Raw genomic sequence first — 23,902 nt, forward strand, 5'->3', positions numbered from 1 at the left:
TAGGCATCAACTTATGTTCCGTATCTTTCTGGGGAGTATACCTGTAGGTCCTAAGCCACAAAGAATATGTGGATACTATGAGTCGAATTACGTATGTAGCTTGAGCCAGCTGGGATGATGTCCCAGCCAGTGTTTCATCCAGAAAGTAAAGCTACCAGAAGCTTGTAAGGTGATTAATCAAGGCAGGAATTGACAGGCTAACTGAAGGAATCAGACTGGGATTGGATTTGGTTAGTTCTATTCTGTTCCTGCTGTATTCGATAGGTATATAAATTCTCACCTACCTGGGATCAGACAGCCAGGTTCGTTGTTGTATTCGTCTCAATCACAGCCATCTCATTCCATCTCATATCACAGCAAGAGCTAGATATAGTTCCTTACATTCCATTCAGGTTATCGATCAACTGAAACCATGACCCCTCGACCTCAGAACGTGGGCATCAAAGCCCTGGAGATCTACTTTCCGAACCAGGTCTGTACACTATTACCTTTTCCCATGAACATTGTCGGCATAGCATAATGATTTATGTCGACACCGTAACTGATTTCTGACGACCAGTATGTCGAACAAGCCGAACTGGAAAAGTACCTCGGCGTCAGTCCCGGCAAGTTCACTGCTGGCCTGGGCCAGACGACGATGAGCTTCTGCGATGATCGTGAAGGTAGCACAAATCAACCGACCACATCACATCACATCACATCATGTCTTGCTGAAAATGGAGACAGACATCTACTCCCTCCTCCTCACGACAGTCTCCTCGCTACTACGCAAATACGCGATTGACCCCCGCTCCATCGGCCGACTAGAGATCGCCACGGAGACGCTGCTCGACAAGGCCAAGTCGTGCAAGTCGGTGTTGATGCAGCTGTTCGCGGCGTCGGGGAACACCGACATCGAAGGCATCGATACCATCCACGCCTGCTACGGCGGCACCAATGCCCTGTTCAACGCCGTCAACTGGGTTGAATCGTCCTCCTGGGACGGTCGACTGGCTATCGTCGTCGTGGGCGATATCGCCCTGTACGATACGCCTGCTGCCTGTCCGACGGGCGGCGCTGGGTGCGTGGCCATGCTCATCGGGCCTGATGCGCCGATTGTCATCGACCCGCTGCGCGCCTCGTACATGCAGCATACCTACGATTTTTATAAACCGGATTTCAAGACTGAATACCCGGTCGTGGACGGCCACTACTCTAACCGGTGCTATCTGCAGGCGTTGGATGCTTGCTACAGGGGGTATCACAAGAAGAGAGCTGCAGCTGCTGTCAACAAAGAACAGGGCAAAGACTGTCTAGACGACCCCAATAGTCTTCCTATCGACGTCTTCGATTACATGGTCTTCCACGCGCCGTACTGCAAGCTGGTCGCGAAGTCGTACGCCCGGTTGCTGTATAACGACTACATCAGCCTGCAGTCCGAGTCAAAGGCAAAACCTGTATTTGCAACCGTACCAGCCGCAATCAGAGACATCTCCTACGAATCCTCCCTCAACGACAAGTCTCTCGAAAAGCTCTTCGTCACCCTAGCGCAAGAACGGTTCAACAAACGCGTCCAACCAGGCCCGACGGCCGCAACATTCTGCGGAAACAGCTACACGGCAAGCGTGTACTCGTCGCTCATCAGCCTGATCAGCAACGTCCCCAGCGGGGAGCTGCAGGGGAAAACCATCAGTGTGTTCAGCTACGGCGGCGGCTCGGCAAGCACGCTATTCAGTGTGCGTGTCCGAGGCGATACCTGTATGATGGCGGAGAAGATTGACTTGCGCAGACGGCTTGATGCGAGGAGGGCTGTGTCGGTGGAGGAGTATGAGGGGGTAGGTTGACACCAGTTTCTCAAAACCATTCAACACTGACCCTAATACTCCGTACATGTGCTAATAACTGTCTGTTTTGTTTGACGGTCTAGATGTGCCTCCTCCGCGAACAAGCATACCAGCAGAAAGCCTTCACGCCAAAAGGGAGCATTGAAAGCTTAGCCTCAGGAACGTACTATCTGGTCCATGTCGATGATCGGTTTCGGAGGGAGTATGCGGTTAAAGAGTGAACTGGCTATCATATGATATATCAAAGTATTCTCATTCACCTGAAATGGTACAAAAAAGCAGATATGAGGGTCGTGATTAGTAAGTGATCAGCGAGTAATCGATGCTCGATTTCAGCTCTAGACAGAGAAAGTGAGAGATAGATCGTATTATATATCGGGTATATAGTATATTAAGTATACCTAGATATATACAGACAGATAGTTGGACAGATAAACACTCCGTACACAGATACAGAGAGAGAGAGAGAGTCTGTGCGTGTGTCGATGTCTCGAGACGATGAAGACGATCTCTCTATTATCAATTTTTTTTACCAAGACAATGGTTGACGAGATTGTCAGACAAGAATCAGACAAGAATCCAATCTAGACTAATGATGATGATACAATCGCCCAAATCCTGCCTGGAGTCTGACTACTACTACTCCTGTTGAGAGGGAATCTCCTCAGTTCTCGGCCATTATCATTTCTACCACCACAGGTCGGAACAGTTACTTAATTCCTGCAGAAGCAAGTAACCAAACTTTTCTCTTCTTTTCTAAACAATCTAGATTAACTATACGAGGAAATGGCAACAAGGGTATTGATTGATTGATTGATTGATTGACATCCGGTCCAGTCCAATCCCATCCCGCCCCGATCCTGCCCGATTTATTTTTTGTCCAGTCCAGTCCAGTCCAGAGCGATGAGGAACGAATAGAATAGAATGAATCAGACAGCAAAGCAGGCAAATGCATGCACGAAAAAGAAAAAAAAACAAACTAGAAATGCAGAAGGAAGGTCATCTCCGGATTGACCCGAAAGGACGGAGTACTCCGTACTCCATCCTCCGCAAACAAGTCAATGCGGGGAGTCGGGGCTAACTACAACTTGGCATGCTTGTCGTGATCGTCGTGCCATCCGTTGGCCACGCCATGGCCATGGCCATTGGCATACCCGTTGGGCCGGCCGATCGACGACAGCAGCGCCCCCACCTCCCGCTCCAGATTAGCCACCTCCGCGTGGGGATTGTACATGCGTGCCTTGATCCACGCGTCCAGATCGGCGTCGCTCAGCTCGCTGATGCTCGTCTCCCGAGCCACCTTGGCCTCCTGTGCCGCCCGGATGACGTGCCGCGCCACCAGCACGCTGACCTCCCGGATTCTCGTGATGTCCGGGTACAGCAGGTCCTGCGCGATTTCTTCCGGCGTCAACGACTTCGACAGAGCCTCGGCGGATGCGTAGATCATGCTGTCTGTCACCTCCACTGCCTTGGACAGGATCGTGCCCAGGCCGATACCGGGGAACACGTACATGTTGTTCCCCTGGCCGCCCTGGTAGATCTTGGTCTCGCCAGCAGAGTTCGTGAACGTCACCGGAGAGAAAGGAGAGCCCGAGGCAAACAACACCCGTCCATCCGTGTGAGTCACCGCAGTCTCCAGATCACACTCCGAGTTGGCAGACGGGTTGGACAGCGGGAAGATGATCGGAGCCGCGTTCCAGTCCGCCATCTTCTTGATGATCTCCGGCGTGAAAACGCCGCCCAGTGTTGACAGACCGATCAGCATCGTCGGTTTGACGTAGTCAACCACCTCTTCCAGAGTTTTGAACTGCTGGCCGTTGTTGTCCGTTCGCGCAAAGTACACCTTGTGGCTGGCCAGCTTGTCTCCACGGTCCGCCGTCACCAGACCCTTCGTATCGACCAGATAGAAGCAGGACCGGGCTTCATCCTCGGTCAACCCTTCACGCTTGAAGAACTCGACAATCTGCTTGGCAACACCCACACCGGCACTGCCTGCACCGAGGAACACGGCGCGGTGGTCCTTGGGAGGGACTCCGGAACGCTTCACCGCGTTGATGATGCCTCCCAGAATCACAGCGCCCGTTCCCTGGATGTCATCATTGAAGCAGGTGAACCTATGTCGGTAGCGCTCCAGAGCGGGGAAGGGGTTCTTGAAATCCTCGAATTGAATCACGATGCTGTAGACAGCTAGTCAGAAGAGTTCAAAATTCGGCGCGCAAGAACAACTCACCCAGGCCATCGTTCCGTCAGAGCAACCATCAACTCGTCCATGAACTCCTGCTCTTCCTCCGGAGACACCTTGTCCCGGCGACTCCCCATGTAGAGGGGATCTTCCCGGAACGCTTTGTTGCTGGTTCCCAGATCCAGCGTCAGAGGCAGAGTCGCCTCGGGCCGGATACCAGCGCAGGCCGTGTATAGAGCCAGCTTGCCAATGGGAATACCCATGCCGTTGATCCCCAGATCACCCAGGCCGAGAATTCGAGATCCGTCCGTGATGACGGTGATTTCGACATTGGGCTGCGGCCAGTTGGCAATGACGGCCGCGATGTTGCCTTTGTCTTCGTAACTGAGATACATGCCTGAAACAGTTAGCGAACAGAATATCGAAATTTATTGAAGAGGCTAGATACCTTCTGGCTGTTGGTAGATTTCTGACCATCGCTGGCATGCTTCACCGACAACGGGTGTATAGATCAAGGGGGTCAATTCCTGCGCATTGGTCAGTCTACCGGCTCAATTATCTCAGTAACTCATCTCGCCTACCTTAAGATGGTCCGTCACCAAGCGGTAGAAGAGATGCACATTGTTCTTGCGGATCGTGCTCAGGTAGAGGTATTTCTCAATGGGCGTCGATTTCAGGGCCAATTGCGCGAGGCCTATCCGCAATCAGCCGTCATTCCTGAAGTTGAAGCTTGGCTACACACATCTTGTCTTTTGGACCTCGTAACTCTCGGCGCGTGGAGGAGTCAGACCGTACGTTCGCAGGTATTTGCGGATATAGGGTGGATTGGCCGTGTCGAAATTCGCCTCTCTGGGACGTCAATTGGGTCAGCACTGGTCTAAACAGGCAGCAGAGCATGTGCACTTACGAGTAGTTCGCAAGAGGGGTATGTGGTAGTGTGTGGGCTGGCCGCAGCTGATGGTTGGGGTGAGAGGGGAGTGTGCCGGGCATCTTGGTGCTAGACAGAGCTTTCGGAGCTTGAGTCACACCCGCTGGAGTAGTGTAGGAAGTGGAAGTGAAGATGGAAGCTTTCGACACGAGTGCAGGACACACGCGGTTATGTATTCGTCGACGAAACATGTCAATGCAAAACCAAGGCGACGACGACAAACGAAGGAAAACCCCTGAATTGTTAGCAGCACATGAACTTCCCCGTAGTGTAAGATCCCCTCCCCGTTCTGTTGCAGGATCCGCAACAGCTGGCCGACGAACAGGTAGAGTGATAATTGGGTCCCGACTCTTTCCGAGTCGGGGTCAAAAAGGGCCCGTCGAAGTTGGATGGGGCTTCGTTTCCAGGGGGGTAAGAATGAGCCATGTCGACGAGATCAGACGGCAGTCTGCAGATACCCAAAAGCCCCCCGTGTGGGACGGGTGAGCAGTCAGCTTGGCCTTGGAGTCTTCCGTCCAGCAGGCCACGCCGATGTCATGGCCATGCCCGGGAGTTCGGGACACTAATTGTTTGAGTGCCTGTGTCACATTGCCCGACTCGGGATGCGAAGCTTTCTGAAGCTTTCTCTGGGCGGCGTGCCCTTGCCGTAGCTGCAGGCTGCATCCTCCTCACGAGAGTGGAGCTTCGAGAAGCGAGCCATTATGGTGGCCGTTGACGGAGCATTATTGAATTTGAGGGCGATGAAATGCGGAGAAAGAGAGTCTTGCCCGAATGGGACTGGTGCAGTCACCTGCAGGAGTCCTGACTATTAACGACTATTACTGAGGGATATTTGTGATTCTGAATAATGGGCAGCGCATTGGCTCGTTGGTTGGGGCGACGAAGAGAAAAATGATACTACTAATAAATTAATTCGGAGTAATTACTTCTTTCACGGCTCTAACGACTGTGTCTCTTTACACCTTCCTAGTCGGGATCAACGGCAGTTGCTCAGAGGTCAGACCCCCAGGCTGAGGCAGCTCTGTAACAATGAGGATAAAGTGACTGGCTGGCCCTGCGGTGCCGAGGAATCTCGCGTGGCTTTGGCGGACACCAGTGGAGCGAAAGAACCGGTTTTCCTCCTGGATAAATGCCCCGTCCACTGTCGAGCAAGGACCCAGCCAACCGGGCGCTAAACTTCATTGCCGGGGAGAATGGTTTGGAATGAAGACGTGGTCTCCTTTTTTTTTTCTCCGTTACGGCCGAGATATCTCCATCCTGGTTACGGAGTACTCCGTACGAGTGCTCCGTACAGAGAAGCACATGATTTCATGGTTTAAGGAATAATATATAATACCATCTACTCCGTACTCTGTAGGTACGTAGGTAGCCATTCTAATTCTAGACTCTGAGTCTGTGGACTGCGGCAGGCTTTCCGACGGGCCCAAATCCGAAGTGGCTAGCCGCGTCTCCATCCCGATCTTCTTCCCGGTTGGTGGACGGCGCCGAACCACGATCGGAGTTAGTGCTGGCGATATTTTTATCCGTCTCTGCCTGTCTGTGTTTGCGCAATTCTCTTGAATTTCCCCGGAGTCTGCCCGACGTTTCCTACAGTTTCCTACAGTTTCCTGGTAGAGACCCGCTAGAGTTGCCTGAATGAGTATCAAGCTTATAGAGTATCATTTCACGGCTCACGAGCACGGCAATGCAGTTTACTAATCAATACAGAGTACACGTTGAGCTGTGAGGTCATGACGACCCCACTTTAGTAAGGCAGGGTAATGACTTTAGGGCGCATTATAAAGAAACCTCCTTCTAGGACCTAAATTAGGTTGGTCTATTCCTAATATAATCCCTGGTATTAGTCTGTTTGTAGTAGCTTATACTATACTGGGGATAGAATAAGATATTTTTTTTCCCTAGATTTGCTGAAAGAACATGGCGGTATCATTTTTGAGTATAATGTTATGCAAGTATTAAAAACAATGATGAGGCATATCTAATTACTATTAAGCTATAGCACCTTACAGAGGAGGAAGTCCTAGTAGCTCTAGGAAATAGTAATACTATATTAAATAGACTTTTCTAAATCAATCTTGCCCTATGATACTATTAGTATAAGATACTTACTAGCTATATTAATCTAAATAATAGCAGATTATATAGGACCTGATTATATTTGACTATCAGTTCTTATGGCTCTTCTCCAGCCAGCTGGAATACAGCTTGGGCGATGAAGAAGGCATTACTATGTAGTGACTGTATATAGCCAACTACGGAGTATATTGATTGACCGTTTCTCTATTGACTGTAGTCATTTTCAATCTCACAAAGATCGTTGCAGAACCAGGTCTCTGTACAGGAAGGTGTCCTCCAGGGCTCGCGATATTCGTGCGACAGAAGGCGAATATCTGCAGCAATCATCGAGAGAGAAGACTCAAGTCATTCATACCTCCACGTCGATGTTTTCGACCTATATCGCGTCAGAAACAATGTCCTGAAAAAGAGGGCCAGTGGAGGTAATGGGCAGAACAAATCCGTCCCTAGAGCCATCGTTCGAAGTAATCTTAAATCTCAATCTTACTCTTGCAGGACAGCCGGCTGTTGCATGTTGCAGGTTCCAAGCGGGTGACCAGGGGAGGGCTCTGGCAACGATAACTGTCAGATCGGTAAATATGTTGGTGCAGAGGAGAGGTGTCGAGTTAAATGCTGGTAGTATTAGTTAGGAGTTATTGACGTTCAGAAAGGAGGATAAATCAGGGTGATAATATGGTCTGCATTATCTCGAGTAGTGGATAGCCAGATCGCCCATTCCCTAAACGTCGGCAGCCTTGTCCTCCTTGCCGGCATGTGAGATGGATAGCCTAAAAAATTTATTTAGGTTTCTTTTTAGGCCAGATATCCATAAACTATATCCCTTATTAATTAGAATAGATTTTATAAAAGGAAATATACCCCTCTCTCTTAGGCTTAATTCTCTTAAATTTCCCTAGAGTCTGCCTAATATTTCCTATAATTTCCCAATCGAGACCTGCCAGAGTTACTTAAATAAGGACCAAGCTTGGAGAGTATCTATTTCATAGGTCATAAGTATAGTAATGCAGTTCTACTAATCAAGAATGCACTCGGTGACAATTCGTCATTCTCGAGCAATAATGGAGGAACCGGACAGCAAAGAATAACAGACAAGAGGAAAGAAAGAGAAGTAGGAACAAGCACGGCGACTTGAAGGGGTTTTATTGAAATACAGAAATTCATGCGACCTGGATTGGCGTTAGAGGTTAATTATAATTCCTGACTACTCTCTCCGCACGAAGCTATCCCGGAAGGGCCACTCCATCAACCTCCAACTATAACAATCAATTACGTACTGTGTGTATAGTGATGCAGAGTAGATGAGACCTACAAGCAACTCGTATAATGAGAAGATCTACTACACCTCAGCCATAGTGGACTTTCCAAATAATTGTGCTGATTGAATAAGAATGAATATTGTTCCCCCTTCTGGAATGACGGATGAGTGGTTGGTCAGTCGATGGATTGGCGGGCGCCAACGTCATCAACGTCATGGCAGCTTCACCTGGATACACTCTGCACATGCCTACAACACTGCTCTACTGACAACTTAAACAACCACCCTAACTACTCCGCACTCTATCTTGAGAGGTGAGGTTCCTCTTCCGTCTCCTGCGGGGTTAAGTTAGCAGTGATCTTTCTCCAACAGTATCTCCGCTGGTTCGGTCTCTCAAAAGCTTCAACGGTTTAACGTGCTGCACCCCTCATGGCATCCTGCTGCGGGAGTAGAAAGGCCCAGCGCGGGCGCGGGGCTGATTCGGAGCCTCTGCTGCCCCGCTACGAGGATGAGACGGCGCGTCAGCGTCAATTGCACCAGAAGCTGCACTCCTATCAGATGTTCCGCGCCCTCTCCAAGGGCTACATGCCATCGACGGAGCAGACCATCGCCAACCTCCGCACGCTGTTAGCGTCCGACGTGCTCAACCCCCGCAGTGAGGATCTCAGCGAGTCGGGACTCCAGCTCGTCCGGGACGTCAAGCTCTGGCTGCGCAGCTTCATCGAACTGCTCCAGGAGAAGAACAGCCAGGATCAATTGCAGGAGTTCTTTTGGAATCTCTCCCGATCCAAAGCCTCGTTGGACACCTCCGAGCTGGTCAGTCAGGCTTCCTACGCCAAGGCGGAGGCGGACACCAAGGCCGGTGAGCGATTAGCTGCCCCCTAACTGATCAGCCCTACCCCAGCTTGCTAACCGGGACTAACTCAATTCACCGGTAGCCTACGACAGTCTTCGCACCGTCGGAGATCTTCTCCTCACTAATGCCGATTTCCGTCTGTTCCTCGATGATCTCGCCACAGTCGGTCGTCAGATCTTTGCTGACACAGCCTTTTCTCTGTCCGAGGCCGCCCAGGAGGTGGGTGAGACGATAGAGCCGTCCCAAGAAGAGCTGAGCAAGGTCCAAGGAGCGGGTGCGGACGAGGGTCAACATCCTACGGAGGGAGATCTCAGTCAACAAGCTACGGATATTGCTGTCGCCACTGAACAGGGAGTCTCCCAGACGCGCCAGCAGGCCGTGAGAAGCGCGCAGGCAAACCTCTCCGGAGATCAGAGAGATGCTCTGCTTCACCGGTTGAAGCAGACCATTGTGAACCTTCGCACGCGGACTGATTATTCAGACTCAGTCTCGACGCTCTCGCGTCTTGTTCAGCGCTATGGAAAACTGTACGCTAATGCAGCAGAAAACACCGTCAGTGCGGCGAGTGATGATGTCGAAGTAAATGCGGATCTCCGTGAGGCGGTGGACCGCTTCTGGGCGCTGGTGCGATCGTTTGGCAACCCTACGGAGTGGGAACTGCTTAAGGAGAGATTCCATGACGTGATGAAACATGCCAACAAAGACCCGGAGTTCGAGAGACTGGTGTCGGAGATCGGTGCGACCCTCCAGGAGATGTTGACGGACCCCAGCTTCTTTGACTTGGCCCATGAGCGCCTGGACGAGTTGAAAGAGAAGTCGAAAACTGTCGGGTCCGAGTCCTCCCTGCGTAAAGATGTCGATGCCTTTCTGCAGCAGACCAGACGAACATTGAAAACCATACCCGATGACCCAGCGGTGGCCAAGGTGGTCGCGGCGTCGAAGAAGATCTATAACGATTTCTGGCGCGCCTATAACAACAAGACGAGCAACCTCGTCGCCGATCTTGCCCATGTGTTCCTTCCGCTGCTGATTCGTAGCATCCAGCACATCCCCATTCCACGGCTGGAAATCTCGGTGCCGGAGATGGATCTGCTGGTGGAGAATCTGGTGCTCGAGCCAGGTCGGACGATTCACAACTCGTCTTTTTTCCCGTACAAGATCCGGGTCACTTCTCGCACCGACATGGAGCTAGCCAAAGTGCATTCGAAAAAGGCAAAGACGGACCTGAAGACGATCGTCACCGTATCCGTCTCGGGACTGAATATCAGCGCGTCGGAGTTCGGCTACTGGCTCCACGCACATAGCGGCCCTCTTTTCCGCTTCAAAGACGAAGGTATCGCTAGCTTCTACCTCGACCAACGTGGCATCGACATCTCGGTGGATCTTGAGATCGGCCGGGAGCGCCTTTCGTCCATGATAGCCCTCCGCGGTGTCCGGGTGCACATCCACAAACTGGAATACCAAGTCCAACGCAGCAAGTGGAGGTTTTTACTCTGGCTCGTCAAGCCCTTCCTCAAACAGCTCGTCCGTCGGGTCTTGGAGAAGAAGATTGCCGAGCAAATTGTCTTCGCGGTGGCTACACTCAACCGCGAGCTGGTCTTTGCCAGGGAACGGCTGCGGGCTGTCCGGATTGCCAACCCGCAGGATCTGTCGACTTTTATTCGAGCAGTGCTGGCGCGGCCGAAACCATTTCCCGATGTGAACGTCCACAAACGGGTCGGAGTGCGTCCCCCGGACAGTGGTACCTTTAAAGGTATCTATGCGCCGGGCAGCCTTGTGAAGATGTGGAAGGAAGAAGAGAGACGGGCACAGGAAGCCATCGAACGGGGAGATGAGAGCGGTGGCCTCCACCTGACATGGCGCAACGAGGTTTTTGATGTGGCTGCCTCTGTTTGCACGTAACCTGTGTCTTATCCTCTACGACCCTCCTTATGATTAACCTTTGACTTTCCTTTTTTTTTCTCCTCACGTTTTTCCCCTCAAATTTCCTGTTTTCGCGTAGATTGCCATGACATACATGAATACATTATTCCATGCGGTATGAGTGCAGTGAACTTGATAGGGATTAATAGTAATTGGTGGATATAATTCAATTCCATGTTGTTATGATCATTATTAAATTATCAAACGTATCTATCGACTATTAGTCTAGATTGGTCAAAGGAACGCCAGTGTCACGTGTTACGCTCTATCTCCGCCGGATCCGGATCAACATTCTTCCTGCAGCGGCGTGTTCAGTTGCGGCCACCTAAGCTAATCGCAAGCTCCGCCGATAAGTATACGGGCCTGGACACTGGACACCGCTTGCTTGTGTTCCTTCAATTGATGCTTTCTTTCTTCTGAAGAGAGAACATTTCACTATTTTACCCCTACTTCTTTTTAATGTTCTCTCTCTCCTACTCAGTCCCCTCGACTGCCTACTTTTGAAGTTCATATACTAGATACGATTTCCTTTTTTGACCTTGTCGCCAATGAACCGTGCCCGATCGTCTACGTCGTCGATCTGACCCTCTGCCATTCAATCGATTTGACTCGAATATTCTGCTTCCGTCGCTCCGGTGTACAGATCGCGACAACGAAACCGGCCTGTGACTGAAAAGAAGGGGAAAACAGAAACACAGCTCTCTCCTCTTCCGAGGAAGAGGCATCATGCTTCTCTCTCACATCTTCGCAGCATTGTCCCTATTGCTGCTGCTGCCACTGTCGCTATGCGCGGAGGACTACTATAAGATCCTGGGGCTAGACAAGTCCGCTTCGGAGCGGGATATCAAGCGGGCGTATCGCACGCTGAGCAAGAAATACCATCCGGATAAGAACCCGTGAGTTTCTAATCTTCTACGCTTTGAGTGTTCTGGCAGACTGACGGGTTGTTACTAGTGGAGACGAAACTGCTCAGAAGAAATTCGTCGATATCGCAGAAGCATACGAAGTCCTGTCCACGCCGAGCACGCGCAAGATCTACGACCAGTACGGACATGAAGGATTGAAACAGCATCAACAGGGCGGCGGGGGTCATGCCGCGCACGACCCGTTTGACCTCTTCTCCCGCTTCTTCGGTGGCGGCGGCCACTTTGGACACGCGGGCGGTCACCGCAAGGGACCGGACATGGAAGTGCGTCTCCAGCTGCCGCTGCGAGACTTCTACACGGGTCGGGAGGTCGAATTCCAGGTGGAGAAGCAACAGATCTGCGAGTCGTGTGAGGGGTCCGGGTCGGCGGACGGCAAGGTGGAAGTGTGCGACAAGTGCGGCGGCCGCGGGGTGGTGATCCAGAAGCACATGCTGGCACCGGGCATGTTCCAACAGGTGCAGATGGGCTGCGACAAATGTGGCGGAAAGGGCAAGACGATCAAGAAGCCGTGTCCGGTCTGCCACGGCCATCGCGTGGTGCGCAGGCCGGTGCCCATGTCCGCGACGATCGAGCCGGGAATGGGCAAGGGGACGCGGATCGTGTTCGAGAACGAAGCGGACGAAAGCCCGGACTGGGTCGCGGGCGATCTGGTGGTAATCCTGGCGGAGCAAGAGCCGGAGCTGGGCGCCAACGACGGTGAACGCACCGACGGGACGTTTTTCCGGCGCAAGGGCAAGGATCTATTCTGGAAGGAGGTGCTTTCGCTGCGAGAGGCGTGGATGGGCGACTGGACGCGCAATTTGACGCACCTGGACGGACACATCGTCCATCTGGGTCGGAAACGGGGGGAAGTCGTGCAGCCGCTGACCGTGGAGACGGTGCGGGGAGAGGGGATGCCGATCTGGCACGAGGGCCATCTGCACGAGCACCACGGCGATGAAGAGTTTGGCAATCTCTACGTTGAATACACGGTGGTGTTACCCGATCAGATGGAGAGCGGCATGGAGAAGGATTTCTGGGCGCTGTGGGAGAAATGGCGCAAGAAGAACGGCGTGGATTTGCTGAAGGATAGCGGGCGGCCTGTTCCGTCGTCGAAGGACGAGTTGTAGGATTGATTATGATCACTGTACTGTATTTACGTGTTTCATAGAGATTGATCAGTTATCTAAAAGTTAGTACTAGGTAATAACTACTCTTTGTAGGCAAGATACCTCAAGAGATTATTCTATCCTCCTTAGCTGTCTGTCACACAGAGAAAAGAAAGATAACTCGAAAGTCAACTCGAGCAGTTGGCTTGTTGTCAGTTCAGCTGAACTAGCTACCTAGGACCTACCTAGGTAACCTGGGTAAGAAAGTATTTAGCAGCTGATTCGTTACGTAGGAGTTGGTACTGGGTAGTTACCTACTAGGGTCCTAGCTATTTAGCCACTTGCTCAATTTCCAGTCTGCCAATAAAGAAAAACATTTAAATTAGGCAGCACAGTATCAAGTGATAGATATGCAGCTTACAGGCTAGGTAACATGGCTATCTGTGCCCAAAATGCAAGGTCGCTCGGTTGTAGCAGCGAATGATGTCATAAGCTGGCTACCTACAGCCTACAGCTGATCGCTGATCGCTGATCGCAAACCCTCACGCTTTGACTAGGTAGGGACTTAATGTGACCCCACCTGCAGAACTAGGAACTAGGACATGAGAGATCTCAGATTTAGATCATTAATGAACGTGTTTAGCGTGTTTAGGACAGGTGACCACCCTAGGTACCTAGGTAGGTAGATCGTTAGATCGTAGATCTATTTGAGGCAGGACCAATCATTTGTCTTGCCTATGTAGATAAGGTTGAGACCGTCCCAAGTAGGTACCCATTCGCTCATATCACAGGTGATTGGGACTGGTTTTTGGAGATAATATAATTATCAGCTCGACAGTAAGTAACTCACCGTCAAAAGAAGATTGATTCTTAATTTCCTGTCCTGTTGGATATTACCTAAGTTTCGACAGACTGTATACAATCCCCGCGGGAATTCCTGCTAAATCAACAAGACTACCCCGCTGAACAGCGATTTCTTCAAACCAGCGTCTATCTGAATTTACCAGCATGTCGACTCAAAAGGCCGTCGTGGCCGTCCGAAAAGGCCATGCAGAGGTGGTATCGCGCCCCCTCCCGCAACTCCGCGACGGGTTCATCCTCATCAAGACCGTCGCCGTCGCACTCAACCCGACAGACTGGAAACACATCCACTACTTCGACCTGCATGACACGCTGGTGGGATGCGACTACGCCGGCATCGTGGAGGAAGTCGGCCAGGGTGTGACAAAGCCCCTGCAAAAGGGCGACAAGGTCTTCGGCCCCGTGCACGGCAGCGACATCACGCAGAAAGAGAACGGCGCGTTTGCGGAGTACATCGTTGCGAAGGGCGACTTGGCGAATAAGATCCCGGATAACATCAGCTTTGAGCAGGCGGCTACCCTTGGTCTGGGCTTGTTGACTGTCTGCCAGGGCTTGTACCTCGCGCTGGGGCTGGCGAGGCCCGAGAATCCGATCACGGAGACCGTGCCTATTTTGATTTATGGCGGGTCGACGGCGACGGGGTCGTTGGGGATTCAGCTTGCGAAGCTGTGAGCCGACAAAAAACACTGGATTGTATATATATACTTGTATAGATCAGCTGACGACACAGCTCCGGATACACCCCCATCACGGTCTGCTCGCCCAGCAACTTCGACTTCGTCCGCGAGCGCGGCGCCGTCGCTGCGTTTGACTACCACGAGCCAGACTGCGGGCGCAAGATCCGCGAGTACACGAACAACAGCCTGAAACTCGTCTGGGACACGGTCAGCCTGCCCAGCAGCGCTGCGATCTGCGCGGAGGCACTCTCATCCACCAGCGGGGGGAAATACTACAACCTGCTACCGGAGAAGAGTCCCCGCAACGACGTCGAGTCCCGCACGACGGTCGGATACTACATGTTCGGCGAGCCGCTGCTGTGGAACCCGGCAGTGGGCGTGGAGCACCCTTCGCAGGAGGATTTCCGCTACGCGGTGGAGTTTCTCGAGATGGCGACGAAGCTGGTTGCGGAGGGGAAGGTCAAGCCTCATCCGGCGCAGGTGGGTGAGGGGGGTTTGCGGGGGGTGCTGGAGGGGCTGCAGTTGATGAGGCAGGGGAAGGTGTCAAGGGCGAAGCTTGTTTATAACGTCAGTTAATCCACAGGCACGCCCGAACTGGAACCCGACAGGTGTATAATATATATTTCTCGGGAAACGTACGGAGTATATCAGAATAATCCAGATACAACAGGACGTACGGATAGTGATGGTCTGTACAGATATGTACACGTTTTGATCCAATACTGTAACCAAGGAGTACGAAAATATCCACAAACAATTGCTTCCTTTTTTTCGTTCTCTCTTTCTTTCCCAATTAAAAACAAGTCCATTAAATCTAAATCATGGATAAGAGTTCCAAGGATAAAATAAAACCTGTAGTCAGTACGAATTGCCAGTAAAGTAATATGCAGTTCTTATGGTTGCCCGTCCAATCCAATATTACAATACAATACATACAAGTGCCTCCCATCCAATCATACAGTAGTATCAATCAGACCGCCTTTGTTGTTAACCGGCAGAATCTCCAACTCGACTTTTCTGTTTTTCTCACCGCCTTGGAAAATCAATCCATCCGTCAAGTCGCTATTATTGCAACCGCATGCAGCCAACGATATTATTTGCACCTTGCGATACCCTCTCACCACTGAAGGAGTCTTGATTTTTTTTCTTCTTTTCTTATCGGCGATTCTATCTATCTATCTACTACCATATCCATCATCCAACAGAGTTGATCGAGTGAGAGGAAGAAGAGGAAGAAGAAAAAGATAAAATGGTCCGGAAACTGAAGTATCACGAGCAAAAGTTCGTGTCCCCTCTCTTGTCTCCTAATCAATCAACAGACAAATCCCACGAACACCATCATTACAACTTTCCCTAATGAAAATCATATATCATCCATTCATCCCGAAGCCGATATGAGACCACACCACACCATGACATGCTTGTTAATAATTATACTGACTGACGGTTAATCCAGACTCCTCAAAAAAGTCGACCTCTACACCTACAAATCCGACGGCGGCCACCGCGAACAAGCCATCCGCAACCGCTACCTCCTGCAGAACCCTCTGGACTACAAGAAATACAACGCGCTATGCGGCAGCCTGCGCCAGCTGGCGCACAGACTCTCCGCGCTGGACCCCGAGAGCGCCTTCCGGAAACAGATCGAGAGCGAGGTCCTCGAGAAGCTCTGGGCGATGGGGATTCTGAAGCAGAACCGTGAACAAGGCGCGGGGCTGTCGCGCGTGGAGCATGATGTTACTGTGTCGGCGTTTTGTCGGCGACGCCTGGGCGTGGTGATGGCGAGGAATGGGATGGTGGAGAATGTTAAGACTGTAGGTCACCCCTCACCCTAACCCTAACATTGATCTCCCTACCTAGGTAGGTACCTGGTACTGACTGACTGGGCGACCAGGCCGTCACATTCATCGAACAAGGCCACGTCCGCGTCGGGACGGAGGTCGTCACCGACCCGGCCTTCCTCGTCACGCGCAACATGGAGGACTACGTCACGTGGGTGGACTCGAGCAAGATCAAGCGGACGATTATGCAGTATCGCGACAAGGCGGACGATTTCGATTTGTTGAGTTGATCGCCATATTATGTATCATCATATCGTATCGGTATCATGTCGTGTCTATTGTGCCTATCATATCATATCATTGTCAATATCATGTCGTAATGATATGATATGGTATGGTAGGGAATGGAAGGGAATGGACTGAACTTGGGAGGGAATTTCTGTATTTGTCTACTTGCATGGGATGGCGTTTGAGGTTCTGAATTTGGGTCCTGTCCTGGTCTGGATTGCACCAGATATGAAAATGAAAATTCAATCACTGTAGGTAGATAAAAGTGCTGTTAGGATTATGGTTATGGTTATTATTTTGAATGAACGATTGACTCGTCATCCTCTGCGGAGTACTGAATTGCCTTTCTTGGTCGATACGTAAACGTATATATATATATACTCAGTGACAGGGTAAATGAAATGATGGTCGTATTCTCATCATGCATGTGCTCAGTATGTATGTACACTCAAGACTCGTGCTCATGCTCAAAACCTGAACTCCCACAGTCGATCGATAATAAAAGCAAAGCAAAGAAAATCGAAGCAATGCAACCAGGGTATCATTCTAATGATGCAGTCAAGCTCACATGCAATCCAGTCCCACCCCTGTAAAATGCGATTAAAATGCAATATGCAATTATCATTAACCGTACGCATGCAATAATAATAAAGGAAAAAAAGAGAGAAAGAAAAGTGGTCAGGCATAGGGTGGCGTCGTTCGTTGTCGTCATTCGTATGACGAGACTTCGTCGGATCATCGACATGACATCCCGCGAAATGTGGATAAAGGTGATGGAGGAATCGTGGAAAGAGAATCATCTGTTCGACTCGTTCGATTGTCGACTTTGTCGACTCCGCGCAAAGCAAGACCATTTTCCTCTGGCGTCACTGCCAGGAAAAGACAGCTGCTCCCGCTCCTCTTTCTCATCCGGAATATCCATCCTGAATCTCCGGACGCTCCCTTCGTAATTTCCCTTGCCGTCTTTACCCGCCTCAAAGAAAGGCGTTCTCGCAGACGACTGCAGGCACTTCGGTGCTATCCGTCGCCATATCCGGCGGATACCCCTATTCGACCGATCGATCTTCTCGTATTCACGCCGTCGAGTCGATGGCGACGTCCAATCGATCACGGTGGCCGGCACTGGGACGTATGGCTGCGGCTCCAGCTCTGAGTGGGCCACACTCGTTCTTCGAAGAGGATTGGATGCGAGCAACTCGTCGTCGGAGATATCACCGTCCTGATCGGCTGCAAAAAATGGAGACCGCTGAGCTCGGAGAATAGGAGACATGGTATCAGAGGCGGCCTTGGAGGAGATGGAGTGGCCATATCGCGTCCCTGGGCGAGCGGGTGCCGTGTAGGAGCGCACACGTTCAGCATGCAGATCGGCATCGCGGTCCATCAGTCCGCTGTCCTGGAAGAGACGACAGCAGTCACGGTGCAGGGCGAGCAGGTCGTCTCGCTTCTTCTGCGACATGGACGTGGTCCCCCTGCCGGCTTGCATCGAGCTGCGATGAGCTTTACTAGAACGTCCTGTCGTGCTCGAGGACGCGGAGCGAAGGCCACGCCGAGAGGTCGAGGATGCCCGAGACCGGGATTTCTTTGGCTTGGATGTAGGGCTCTGCTTGACCTTGACCGTGACGTCGGAGTCACCACTCACTTTCTCAGCATGTCCCTCCATGCCGGCCATAGGAGATGATAGGCTGTCTGTGGGAGCCTGTGAGGTCTGCTCTTTTGCATCGTTCTTTTCCATGGTCACATCGATGGCGCTGTAAAATGTCTTTGTGGAGGCTGTCGTCAAGCAAGGCGTCAGAGGAGTCAGAGTCAGAGAGGCAGTGGTGTCATCTATCACGCTTGACAAGGCTCTATCGAATTCACTGCACGGCGTGAGTGAAGGGTGAGGGTGGGTGAGAGACGATGCTATATCAGGTTGCTGGATTTGCATCTGTTGGTCGAAGCTTTCGGAGCATGTGAAAGCGCGCGACATGGATGGGCGGGTCGGTCGCGCCTGGCGAATGGAATGACGGGACTGGCTACAGAGATCTGCACATGTCAAACCTGCGTCAGCTGGCCAGTGTGACTCGTCCTGCAGTATTATAGGAGTATATCGGGATGTTGCCAAGAGAATGACCCCGCGTGATGGCAGATTTCGAGACAGTGACGGCTTGGCGGTGGCACACCCCGGATGATGGATCAAAGAATTTGCTGTCAACAAGTCGACGTTCGTTGTTCCAAATATTAACAAAGACGATTGTGATGTATTATGCAAGGGGAGCGCCACCAGGGCCGATAAGATTAGGGCTGGATGCCAGGGGTAAACGATAAGACAAAGTCGGTCAAATAATAGCTGAGGTTCCAGGATAACAGAAACTGAGCAAACTGCCTCCGGAATTTTCTCGTCGCAGGAAAGAGACGATCAACGTCTCGACAAAGACAGTGATATCGAATGGAACGCTGATACCGGTGGCAAGAAGCCGTGGCGGTGCAATGACGAGTGACGACAAGAATAATGATAATATTAGAATAACTGCTCCGAAGGCAGCATCATTTTGAGGGAACTAGACCTATATACGCAGAATTCCCCATGCCGTTCCATGGTTGGGAAAACTGTTCAGGGACGGCCCGCTGGGCGAATCGCCCAACGTCGAGCCAAGTGGACCATTCGATCACCGCTCCTTGACGATGAAGTAATAACCTGCCAGCGGATATCAACCCGTTTAGCGCCGGTTCCTTGCAGTCAACGCGCCAATCTGCGTCCACCGCAAGCGCATGCCGGGGCTGTCGATTTCCGTTTCAGAATTCTGAGCGTCTACGCCAACCGTTCTTCTACAGAGTACGCAGTACTAGTGGCTGGCACTGGCAGTGGGCAGTGGGCAGTGGGCGACTGGCAAAGCCACGTTGCCCCGCCTCACTGTGGCTAGTAGGCCCACCAGTCGGACTGGCTGTGATGGAGGGCCGCTACTCGCTGTCATGTGGTCCTGCCAATGCAGCAGACTGGAGAACGACGGGTCTGAGTCGACGAACACCAGCTCCTCGTTCCGGCGTTGTTTGGCTTCACGATTGGGCACAAACTGTCGGCCTTTTGTCCGGCAGGGCAGGCGACTATTCCGTACAAAAAGCAGACAGGCTCAGTCCGGCCCTGCTCACCGCCTAGCTGTCAACAACAGCACAGACGTTGAAAAGCGGTGTAGCTGCGCTATCGACGTCGATGGACCGACTACGAGCTTCTCGAAGCATGTTCCTGTTTTCTTCTAGTTTTCTGTGGGCTATCGAATTTTTCCAAATAGTTGTGATTAGTCTCGAAGTCAGAACTCAACCTTTCCCTCTCTGCCCCAACACGAACCGTCTGAGGCCTCTACTCAGTACTCCATACTCGATCTACAGAGGTAGTTTCCGATCTAAAAATTCTAAAAGTCGGGTCCTCCATGATTAGTTTGTGGATTGTTCACTACCGAACCTAAAATCATAATCCTCCGTACGGAGTACTCCATATAGCGAATATGCCACTAGCTGCGGGGATGGTGATCATAGCACGGATTTTTCTCCGTATAAACTTTTTTTTGACAAATTCGTATAAACTTTCCTTTTTTTTTTTTTGACAATTTATTGATCTAGGGATTGATCGACCAATCGACCAATCCAATTTATCCACATACCACGCCATATTGTGAATTTTTTTTGAACAAGAAAGAGGAACAAGAATAAGAAAAAGGCATTGCATGGTGACAACAAGGGTAACCTTCTTTCTTTCTTTGTAGTAATTATCAAAGAAAATGCCACTGTACCTAATTCCTAATTAATATGATTTACTATATATATGGTTATTCATTCACTTAACGCAACTTGTTGAGTGTTTATCTAAGTAATTTAATTTATTTTTTTACTGAAATCCTTATCTATTTATTTATTTAGTAGGTGACAAAGTCTGAAGAAGCTCGAGCATAATTGTAGACCTAATGACCTAAGTTCTAACTCCTGAAAAGAATAAAATTAGAGAGATGAGAGAAGAACAGAAATACCTTTTTTTTTTTAATATAAGCCAGAAAAATCTCTCCCATATTCAGTTATCAGTACCTAAGTAGTTAGTTGCAGGCTTAATTCACAGCCAGATCGCAAACTCCGTACCTAAACTAACCTACCTAAACACCAACAGATATTTCTCTCTCAGAACTTTTAATTTAAGGTTGGATGGGATTGAATTCAATTTGTGGAAACTGGTTCAATGGATATATTATACTGATTGTTGTCGTTCTCGTGGTTACCTATTGGTCGTGGTCGACTGTGTACTTACTTGCTTATCTCTCGATTTGATGGAGTCAAAAATGTGAATTCGATCGAATCGAATTGGCATTTGTTCCATTACTCGATAGAACGATGGCAGACAGACAAACAGATAGACAAACTTAGTCGTGTTCCTAACCTTAGGTAAGCACCCCCTCGTAAGTAACAAGCTTTCCCAAACAGGAAACAACAACACCTCACCTGGGCACTCGCGCCTGCCATCACAGTAAATACCTGATCCAAAAGAGATGAAAACTCGACAAAGAAAAAGATAAAAGAATAAAAAGAAAAGAAAAAAAGAGAAAAAAAAGGTAAAAGTTTTCAAAAGTATTTTAAAAAGCTCACACCCCCCAGCTTACAGCTGGTTGGGTGCTACGAAAACCCCTGGTTCTCCTCTCAGTGAGAGGCAGGGATTTTGCTACCGGGCGCAAGCCACGTCTCGAAACCGGGACCCCCTAGCAAGAAAAGCCAGAAGTGTTACCACTTGGGCTAGGGGCCCCGGGTTGGTTGTAGGGGAGGGTTGATTCTGGGTCATGTAATGCCTGTGGACGATGGTGATGACGGGTTGAGAGAGCTATGGGCTGGGCTGGGCTGGTTTGTTTGCTTGCTTTGTCTAGGCGCAAGTCAGTCGGTGCTGTACAGTACATAGTATACGTGTTCATTCAATAGGAGATATTAGCAGTTGGAGAATATAATCCCTCCTTGAGTCCTCGTTGCTCTCAGAACTAGGTATATATCACCTCCACTACTAAAAGAGAGGACAATAATGGTAGCTGCAGTGAGGAGAAACCTCTGCCAGGCTGCCTTATGTGTACCTTTTTTTTTCTTTACCTACCTGAGTTAAGATACGATACGATTGCTCCATCCATACCTCTAATGTCTGGAATCCAACTGAATGGTATGCACGCTGTGATGTCAGTTCCAAGATCATGAGAACCAGAAGTTAGCACCTTGATACTCTGTCGACTGTTAAATGCTCGAACTATTTATTTAAAGGAAGACCTAACCTAGTAAATATCATATTTTATTTTTTTTTTCAATGTGTTCATGAATCAGACATCTATGCAACTGCACAGTACAGTACAGCACAGTGCATACATTTATTAATTAATGATATCTCAGTCTGTAATCTTCTATTAATTGTCAGCACCTAGGCTAAGTCCTATAGAAGGTGGTAGTGCTCTCCGAAACAAACGAAGGAGATGGAAGCTGATCGACCATGTTGGGGTTTTTTTTTCTGGGGTTAAAAGCAGCCTTTTTTTTTTCTCATTTTCTTCATCTTTTCTAATATGATGCTAGGAGTTCTAGTTTTGACCAAAATTTTACTATTTTATCATTTCCGTCGACATCAATCTGGCCGTCTAGATTTCAAGTAACGAGATCAAAGTCAGTTAACCTTGTAAGTAAGAACATGTACATACCCAACTGGAATCCAGTCCAGTCAATATTCTACTAAAACCTGTCAGTATCCACAGCCGTAATCTAATATCATTCATCTTTATATATATATTAAAAAAAAATTTTCCGCTGATCAATGTCCCATAAGATTTCGAAATCCAGTGCGTTGCGTATCCTTTCATCCATACTCGACGAGTCAACGTCACCTAACCCAGTACAGGGTCAGACCTGTTTGGTACCAGATAGCAGAATTCTGCTCTCGTCACCGTCATCATCATCATTGTAGTCCGTCTGTCAGAGTCACAGCTCGTGGGTCTTCCTCTAAATGCCTAGGAAGGAGATTCGTGAAAGACCTAGCGTCGTCGTTGTCGTCGTCACTTTTTGATAGTCTAGCAGCAGCAGCATGACGACCATCACCCGACTGATGATGATAACTCCTATTCGCGTGAGCTGGGTCGTCGTCTCCGACTCTGCTGGCGGTGCGAGAGCATTGCGGGCACATGACGAAGTTGACATGCTTGTTCCGCTGTTGCTTGCGCAGACGGTAGAGGTTGTAGTGGTGATGGATGGCCTTGACGAAGGCGTAGCCGTGGAGGAGGCTTTAAGAGAAGTCCGTCAGCTGTGGATCTTGAGAACCGGAGAAAAGAGGAGATATGGGCATTGTCACACGAGAAAATTGGACAGAAAATTGGACAGATATGCAACCAAAGAAAACTCACCCGATGTCCAAACAACCCAAATTCGCAAAATCGCCCGGGACATTATTCCTCATCACATCGCGTGAGAGAATCATAACATGAAAATACGTCAAGAACAGGGCCAGGGCCAGCGCTCCGTCCAGGACGGTTTCAAAGATAGGATAATCGCAATCGCGTTTCTTGGTGTTTGCTTGCTTCTTGTTGTCGCGGTGGTAGAGGAACTCAATTGTTGATAGGATGCCAGTGCTCATGATCTGGTTGTATGTACAGTACAGTACATAATTTCGCTCGTTAGTGACTATCTTTTCATAAACCATTCATTATTCGGGTTATCTATTCCAGGAAATGGATACCTCCTGGTTCCTATAGAAAGATGTGAGATGATGAATCTAGGTAACCCACCAAAACAGCCTGGATAATACTTCCCGACACGCGAGCGGTAAATATAGAGGCCACAGCGATCGGCAGAGCAATCGCCGAAATGGCCATCTGAGTCTGGCGGACTTGAACGTATTCGGACTTGGACATGGACATGGACATGGTTTTTGGTTTTGACTCCACCGGTCCTGTTCTTTTTTCCTTTTCTGTCTTTGTTTCTTTTCTTTTCTTTTCTTTTTTTTTGGGTAACCTTACAAATAAATTCTAGAATAATTGGTACCGGTTGGTGAGATGAATATGAATACGAATATGAGGGATCGGTCAGATGCTAATAAGGAGAACGCCACAGAGCAGTAAGCAAATAATTACTTATTTATTTGCGAGCTCCTAAGTACATTACCCATGTCATTGACTATAGGGTATTGTTGTAGTCCTGCTTCAAACGTTACTGCCTGGTTTCTGCACTGCCCCAGAAGGGTCGCCCAGATCGACAATTGGAAGAGT

At 49.8% G+C, this 23,902-nt stretch overlaps 7 protein-coding genes across 7 annotated transcripts; 4 read left to right on the forward strand and 3 right to left on the reverse strand.

Moving 5' to 3' along the window:
• Positions 1–412: 412 nt before the first annotated feature.
• On the forward strand, positions 413–2,044 carry VTN77DRAFT_2548 (uncharacterized protein; the record flags this gene model as incomplete). Its single annotated transcript, XM_069418399.1, has 4 exons — positions 413–472; positions 560–662; positions 727–1,814; positions 1,907–2,044. The coding sequence occupies 4 exons, from the start codon at positions 413–415 to the stop codon at positions 2,042–2,044; spliced, it is 1,389 nt and encodes a 462-aa protein (XP_069279174.1).
• Positions 2,045–2,904: 860 nt separating this feature from the next.
• Positions 2,905–5,124, reverse strand: VTN77DRAFT_2549 (uncharacterized protein; the record flags this gene model as incomplete). The annotated part of the gene is made up of 6 exons (XM_069418400.1): positions 2,905–4,000; positions 4,054–4,402; positions 4,454–4,532; positions 4,587–4,699; positions 4,748–4,854; positions 4,913–5,124. The coding sequence occupies 6 exons, from the start codon at positions 5,122–5,124 to the stop codon at positions 2,905–2,907; spliced, it is 1,956 nt and encodes a 651-aa protein (XP_069279175.1).
• Positions 5,125–8,693: 3,569 nt separating this feature from the next.
• On the forward strand, positions 8,694–11,022 carry VTN77DRAFT_2550 (uncharacterized protein; the record flags this gene model as incomplete). Its single annotated transcript, XM_069418402.1, has 2 exons — positions 8,694–9,126; positions 9,203–11,022. 2 exons carry the CDS (start codon positions 8,694–8,696, stop codon positions 11,020–11,022), a joined length of 2,253 nt encoding a protein of 750 aa, XP_069279176.1.
• A 747-nt stretch (positions 11,023–11,769) lies between these two features.
• Positions 11,770–13,078, forward strand: VTN77DRAFT_2551 (uncharacterized protein; the record flags this gene model as incomplete). The annotated part of the gene is made up of 2 exons (XM_069418403.1): positions 11,770–11,939; positions 11,998–13,078. 2 exons carry the CDS (start codon positions 11,770–11,772, stop codon positions 13,076–13,078), a joined length of 1,251 nt encoding a protein of 416 aa, XP_069279177.1.
• A 2,766-nt stretch (positions 13,079–15,844) lies between these two features.
• VTN77DRAFT_2552 (uncharacterized protein) lies at positions 15,845–16,666 on the forward strand (the record flags this gene model as incomplete). The annotated part of the gene is made up of 3 exons (XM_069418404.1): positions 15,845–15,876; positions 16,052–16,409; positions 16,490–16,666. 3 exons carry the CDS (start codon positions 15,845–15,847, stop codon positions 16,664–16,666), a joined length of 567 nt encoding a protein of 188 aa, XP_069279178.1.
• Positions 16,667–17,460: 794 nt separating this feature from the next.
• On the reverse strand, positions 17,461–18,630 carry VTN77DRAFT_2553 (uncharacterized protein; the record flags this gene model as incomplete). The annotated part of the gene is made up of 1 exon (XM_069418405.1): positions 17,461–18,630. One exon carries the CDS (start codon positions 18,628–18,630, stop codon positions 17,461–17,463), a length of 1,170 nt encoding a protein of 389 aa, XP_069279179.1.
• A 3,969-nt stretch (positions 18,631–22,599) lies between these two features.
• Positions 22,600–23,271, reverse strand: VTN77DRAFT_2554 (uncharacterized protein; the record flags this gene model as incomplete). Its single annotated transcript, XM_069418406.1, has 2 exons — positions 22,600–22,921; positions 23,042–23,271. 2 exons carry the CDS (start codon positions 23,269–23,271, stop codon positions 22,600–22,602), a joined length of 552 nt encoding a protein of 183 aa, XP_069279180.1.
• Between the last annotated feature and the right edge of the window lie 631 nt (positions 23,272–23,902).

Source organism: Rasamsonia byssochlamydoides, assembly GCF_041956645.1.
Source record: "Rasamsonia byssochlamydoides strain NRRL 3658 unplaced genomic scaffold VTN77scaffold_19, whole genome shotgun sequence".
Classification (NCBI taxonomy): domain Eukaryota; kingdom Fungi; phylum Ascomycota; class Eurotiomycetes; order Eurotiales; family Trichocomaceae; genus Rasamsonia; species Rasamsonia byssochlamydoides.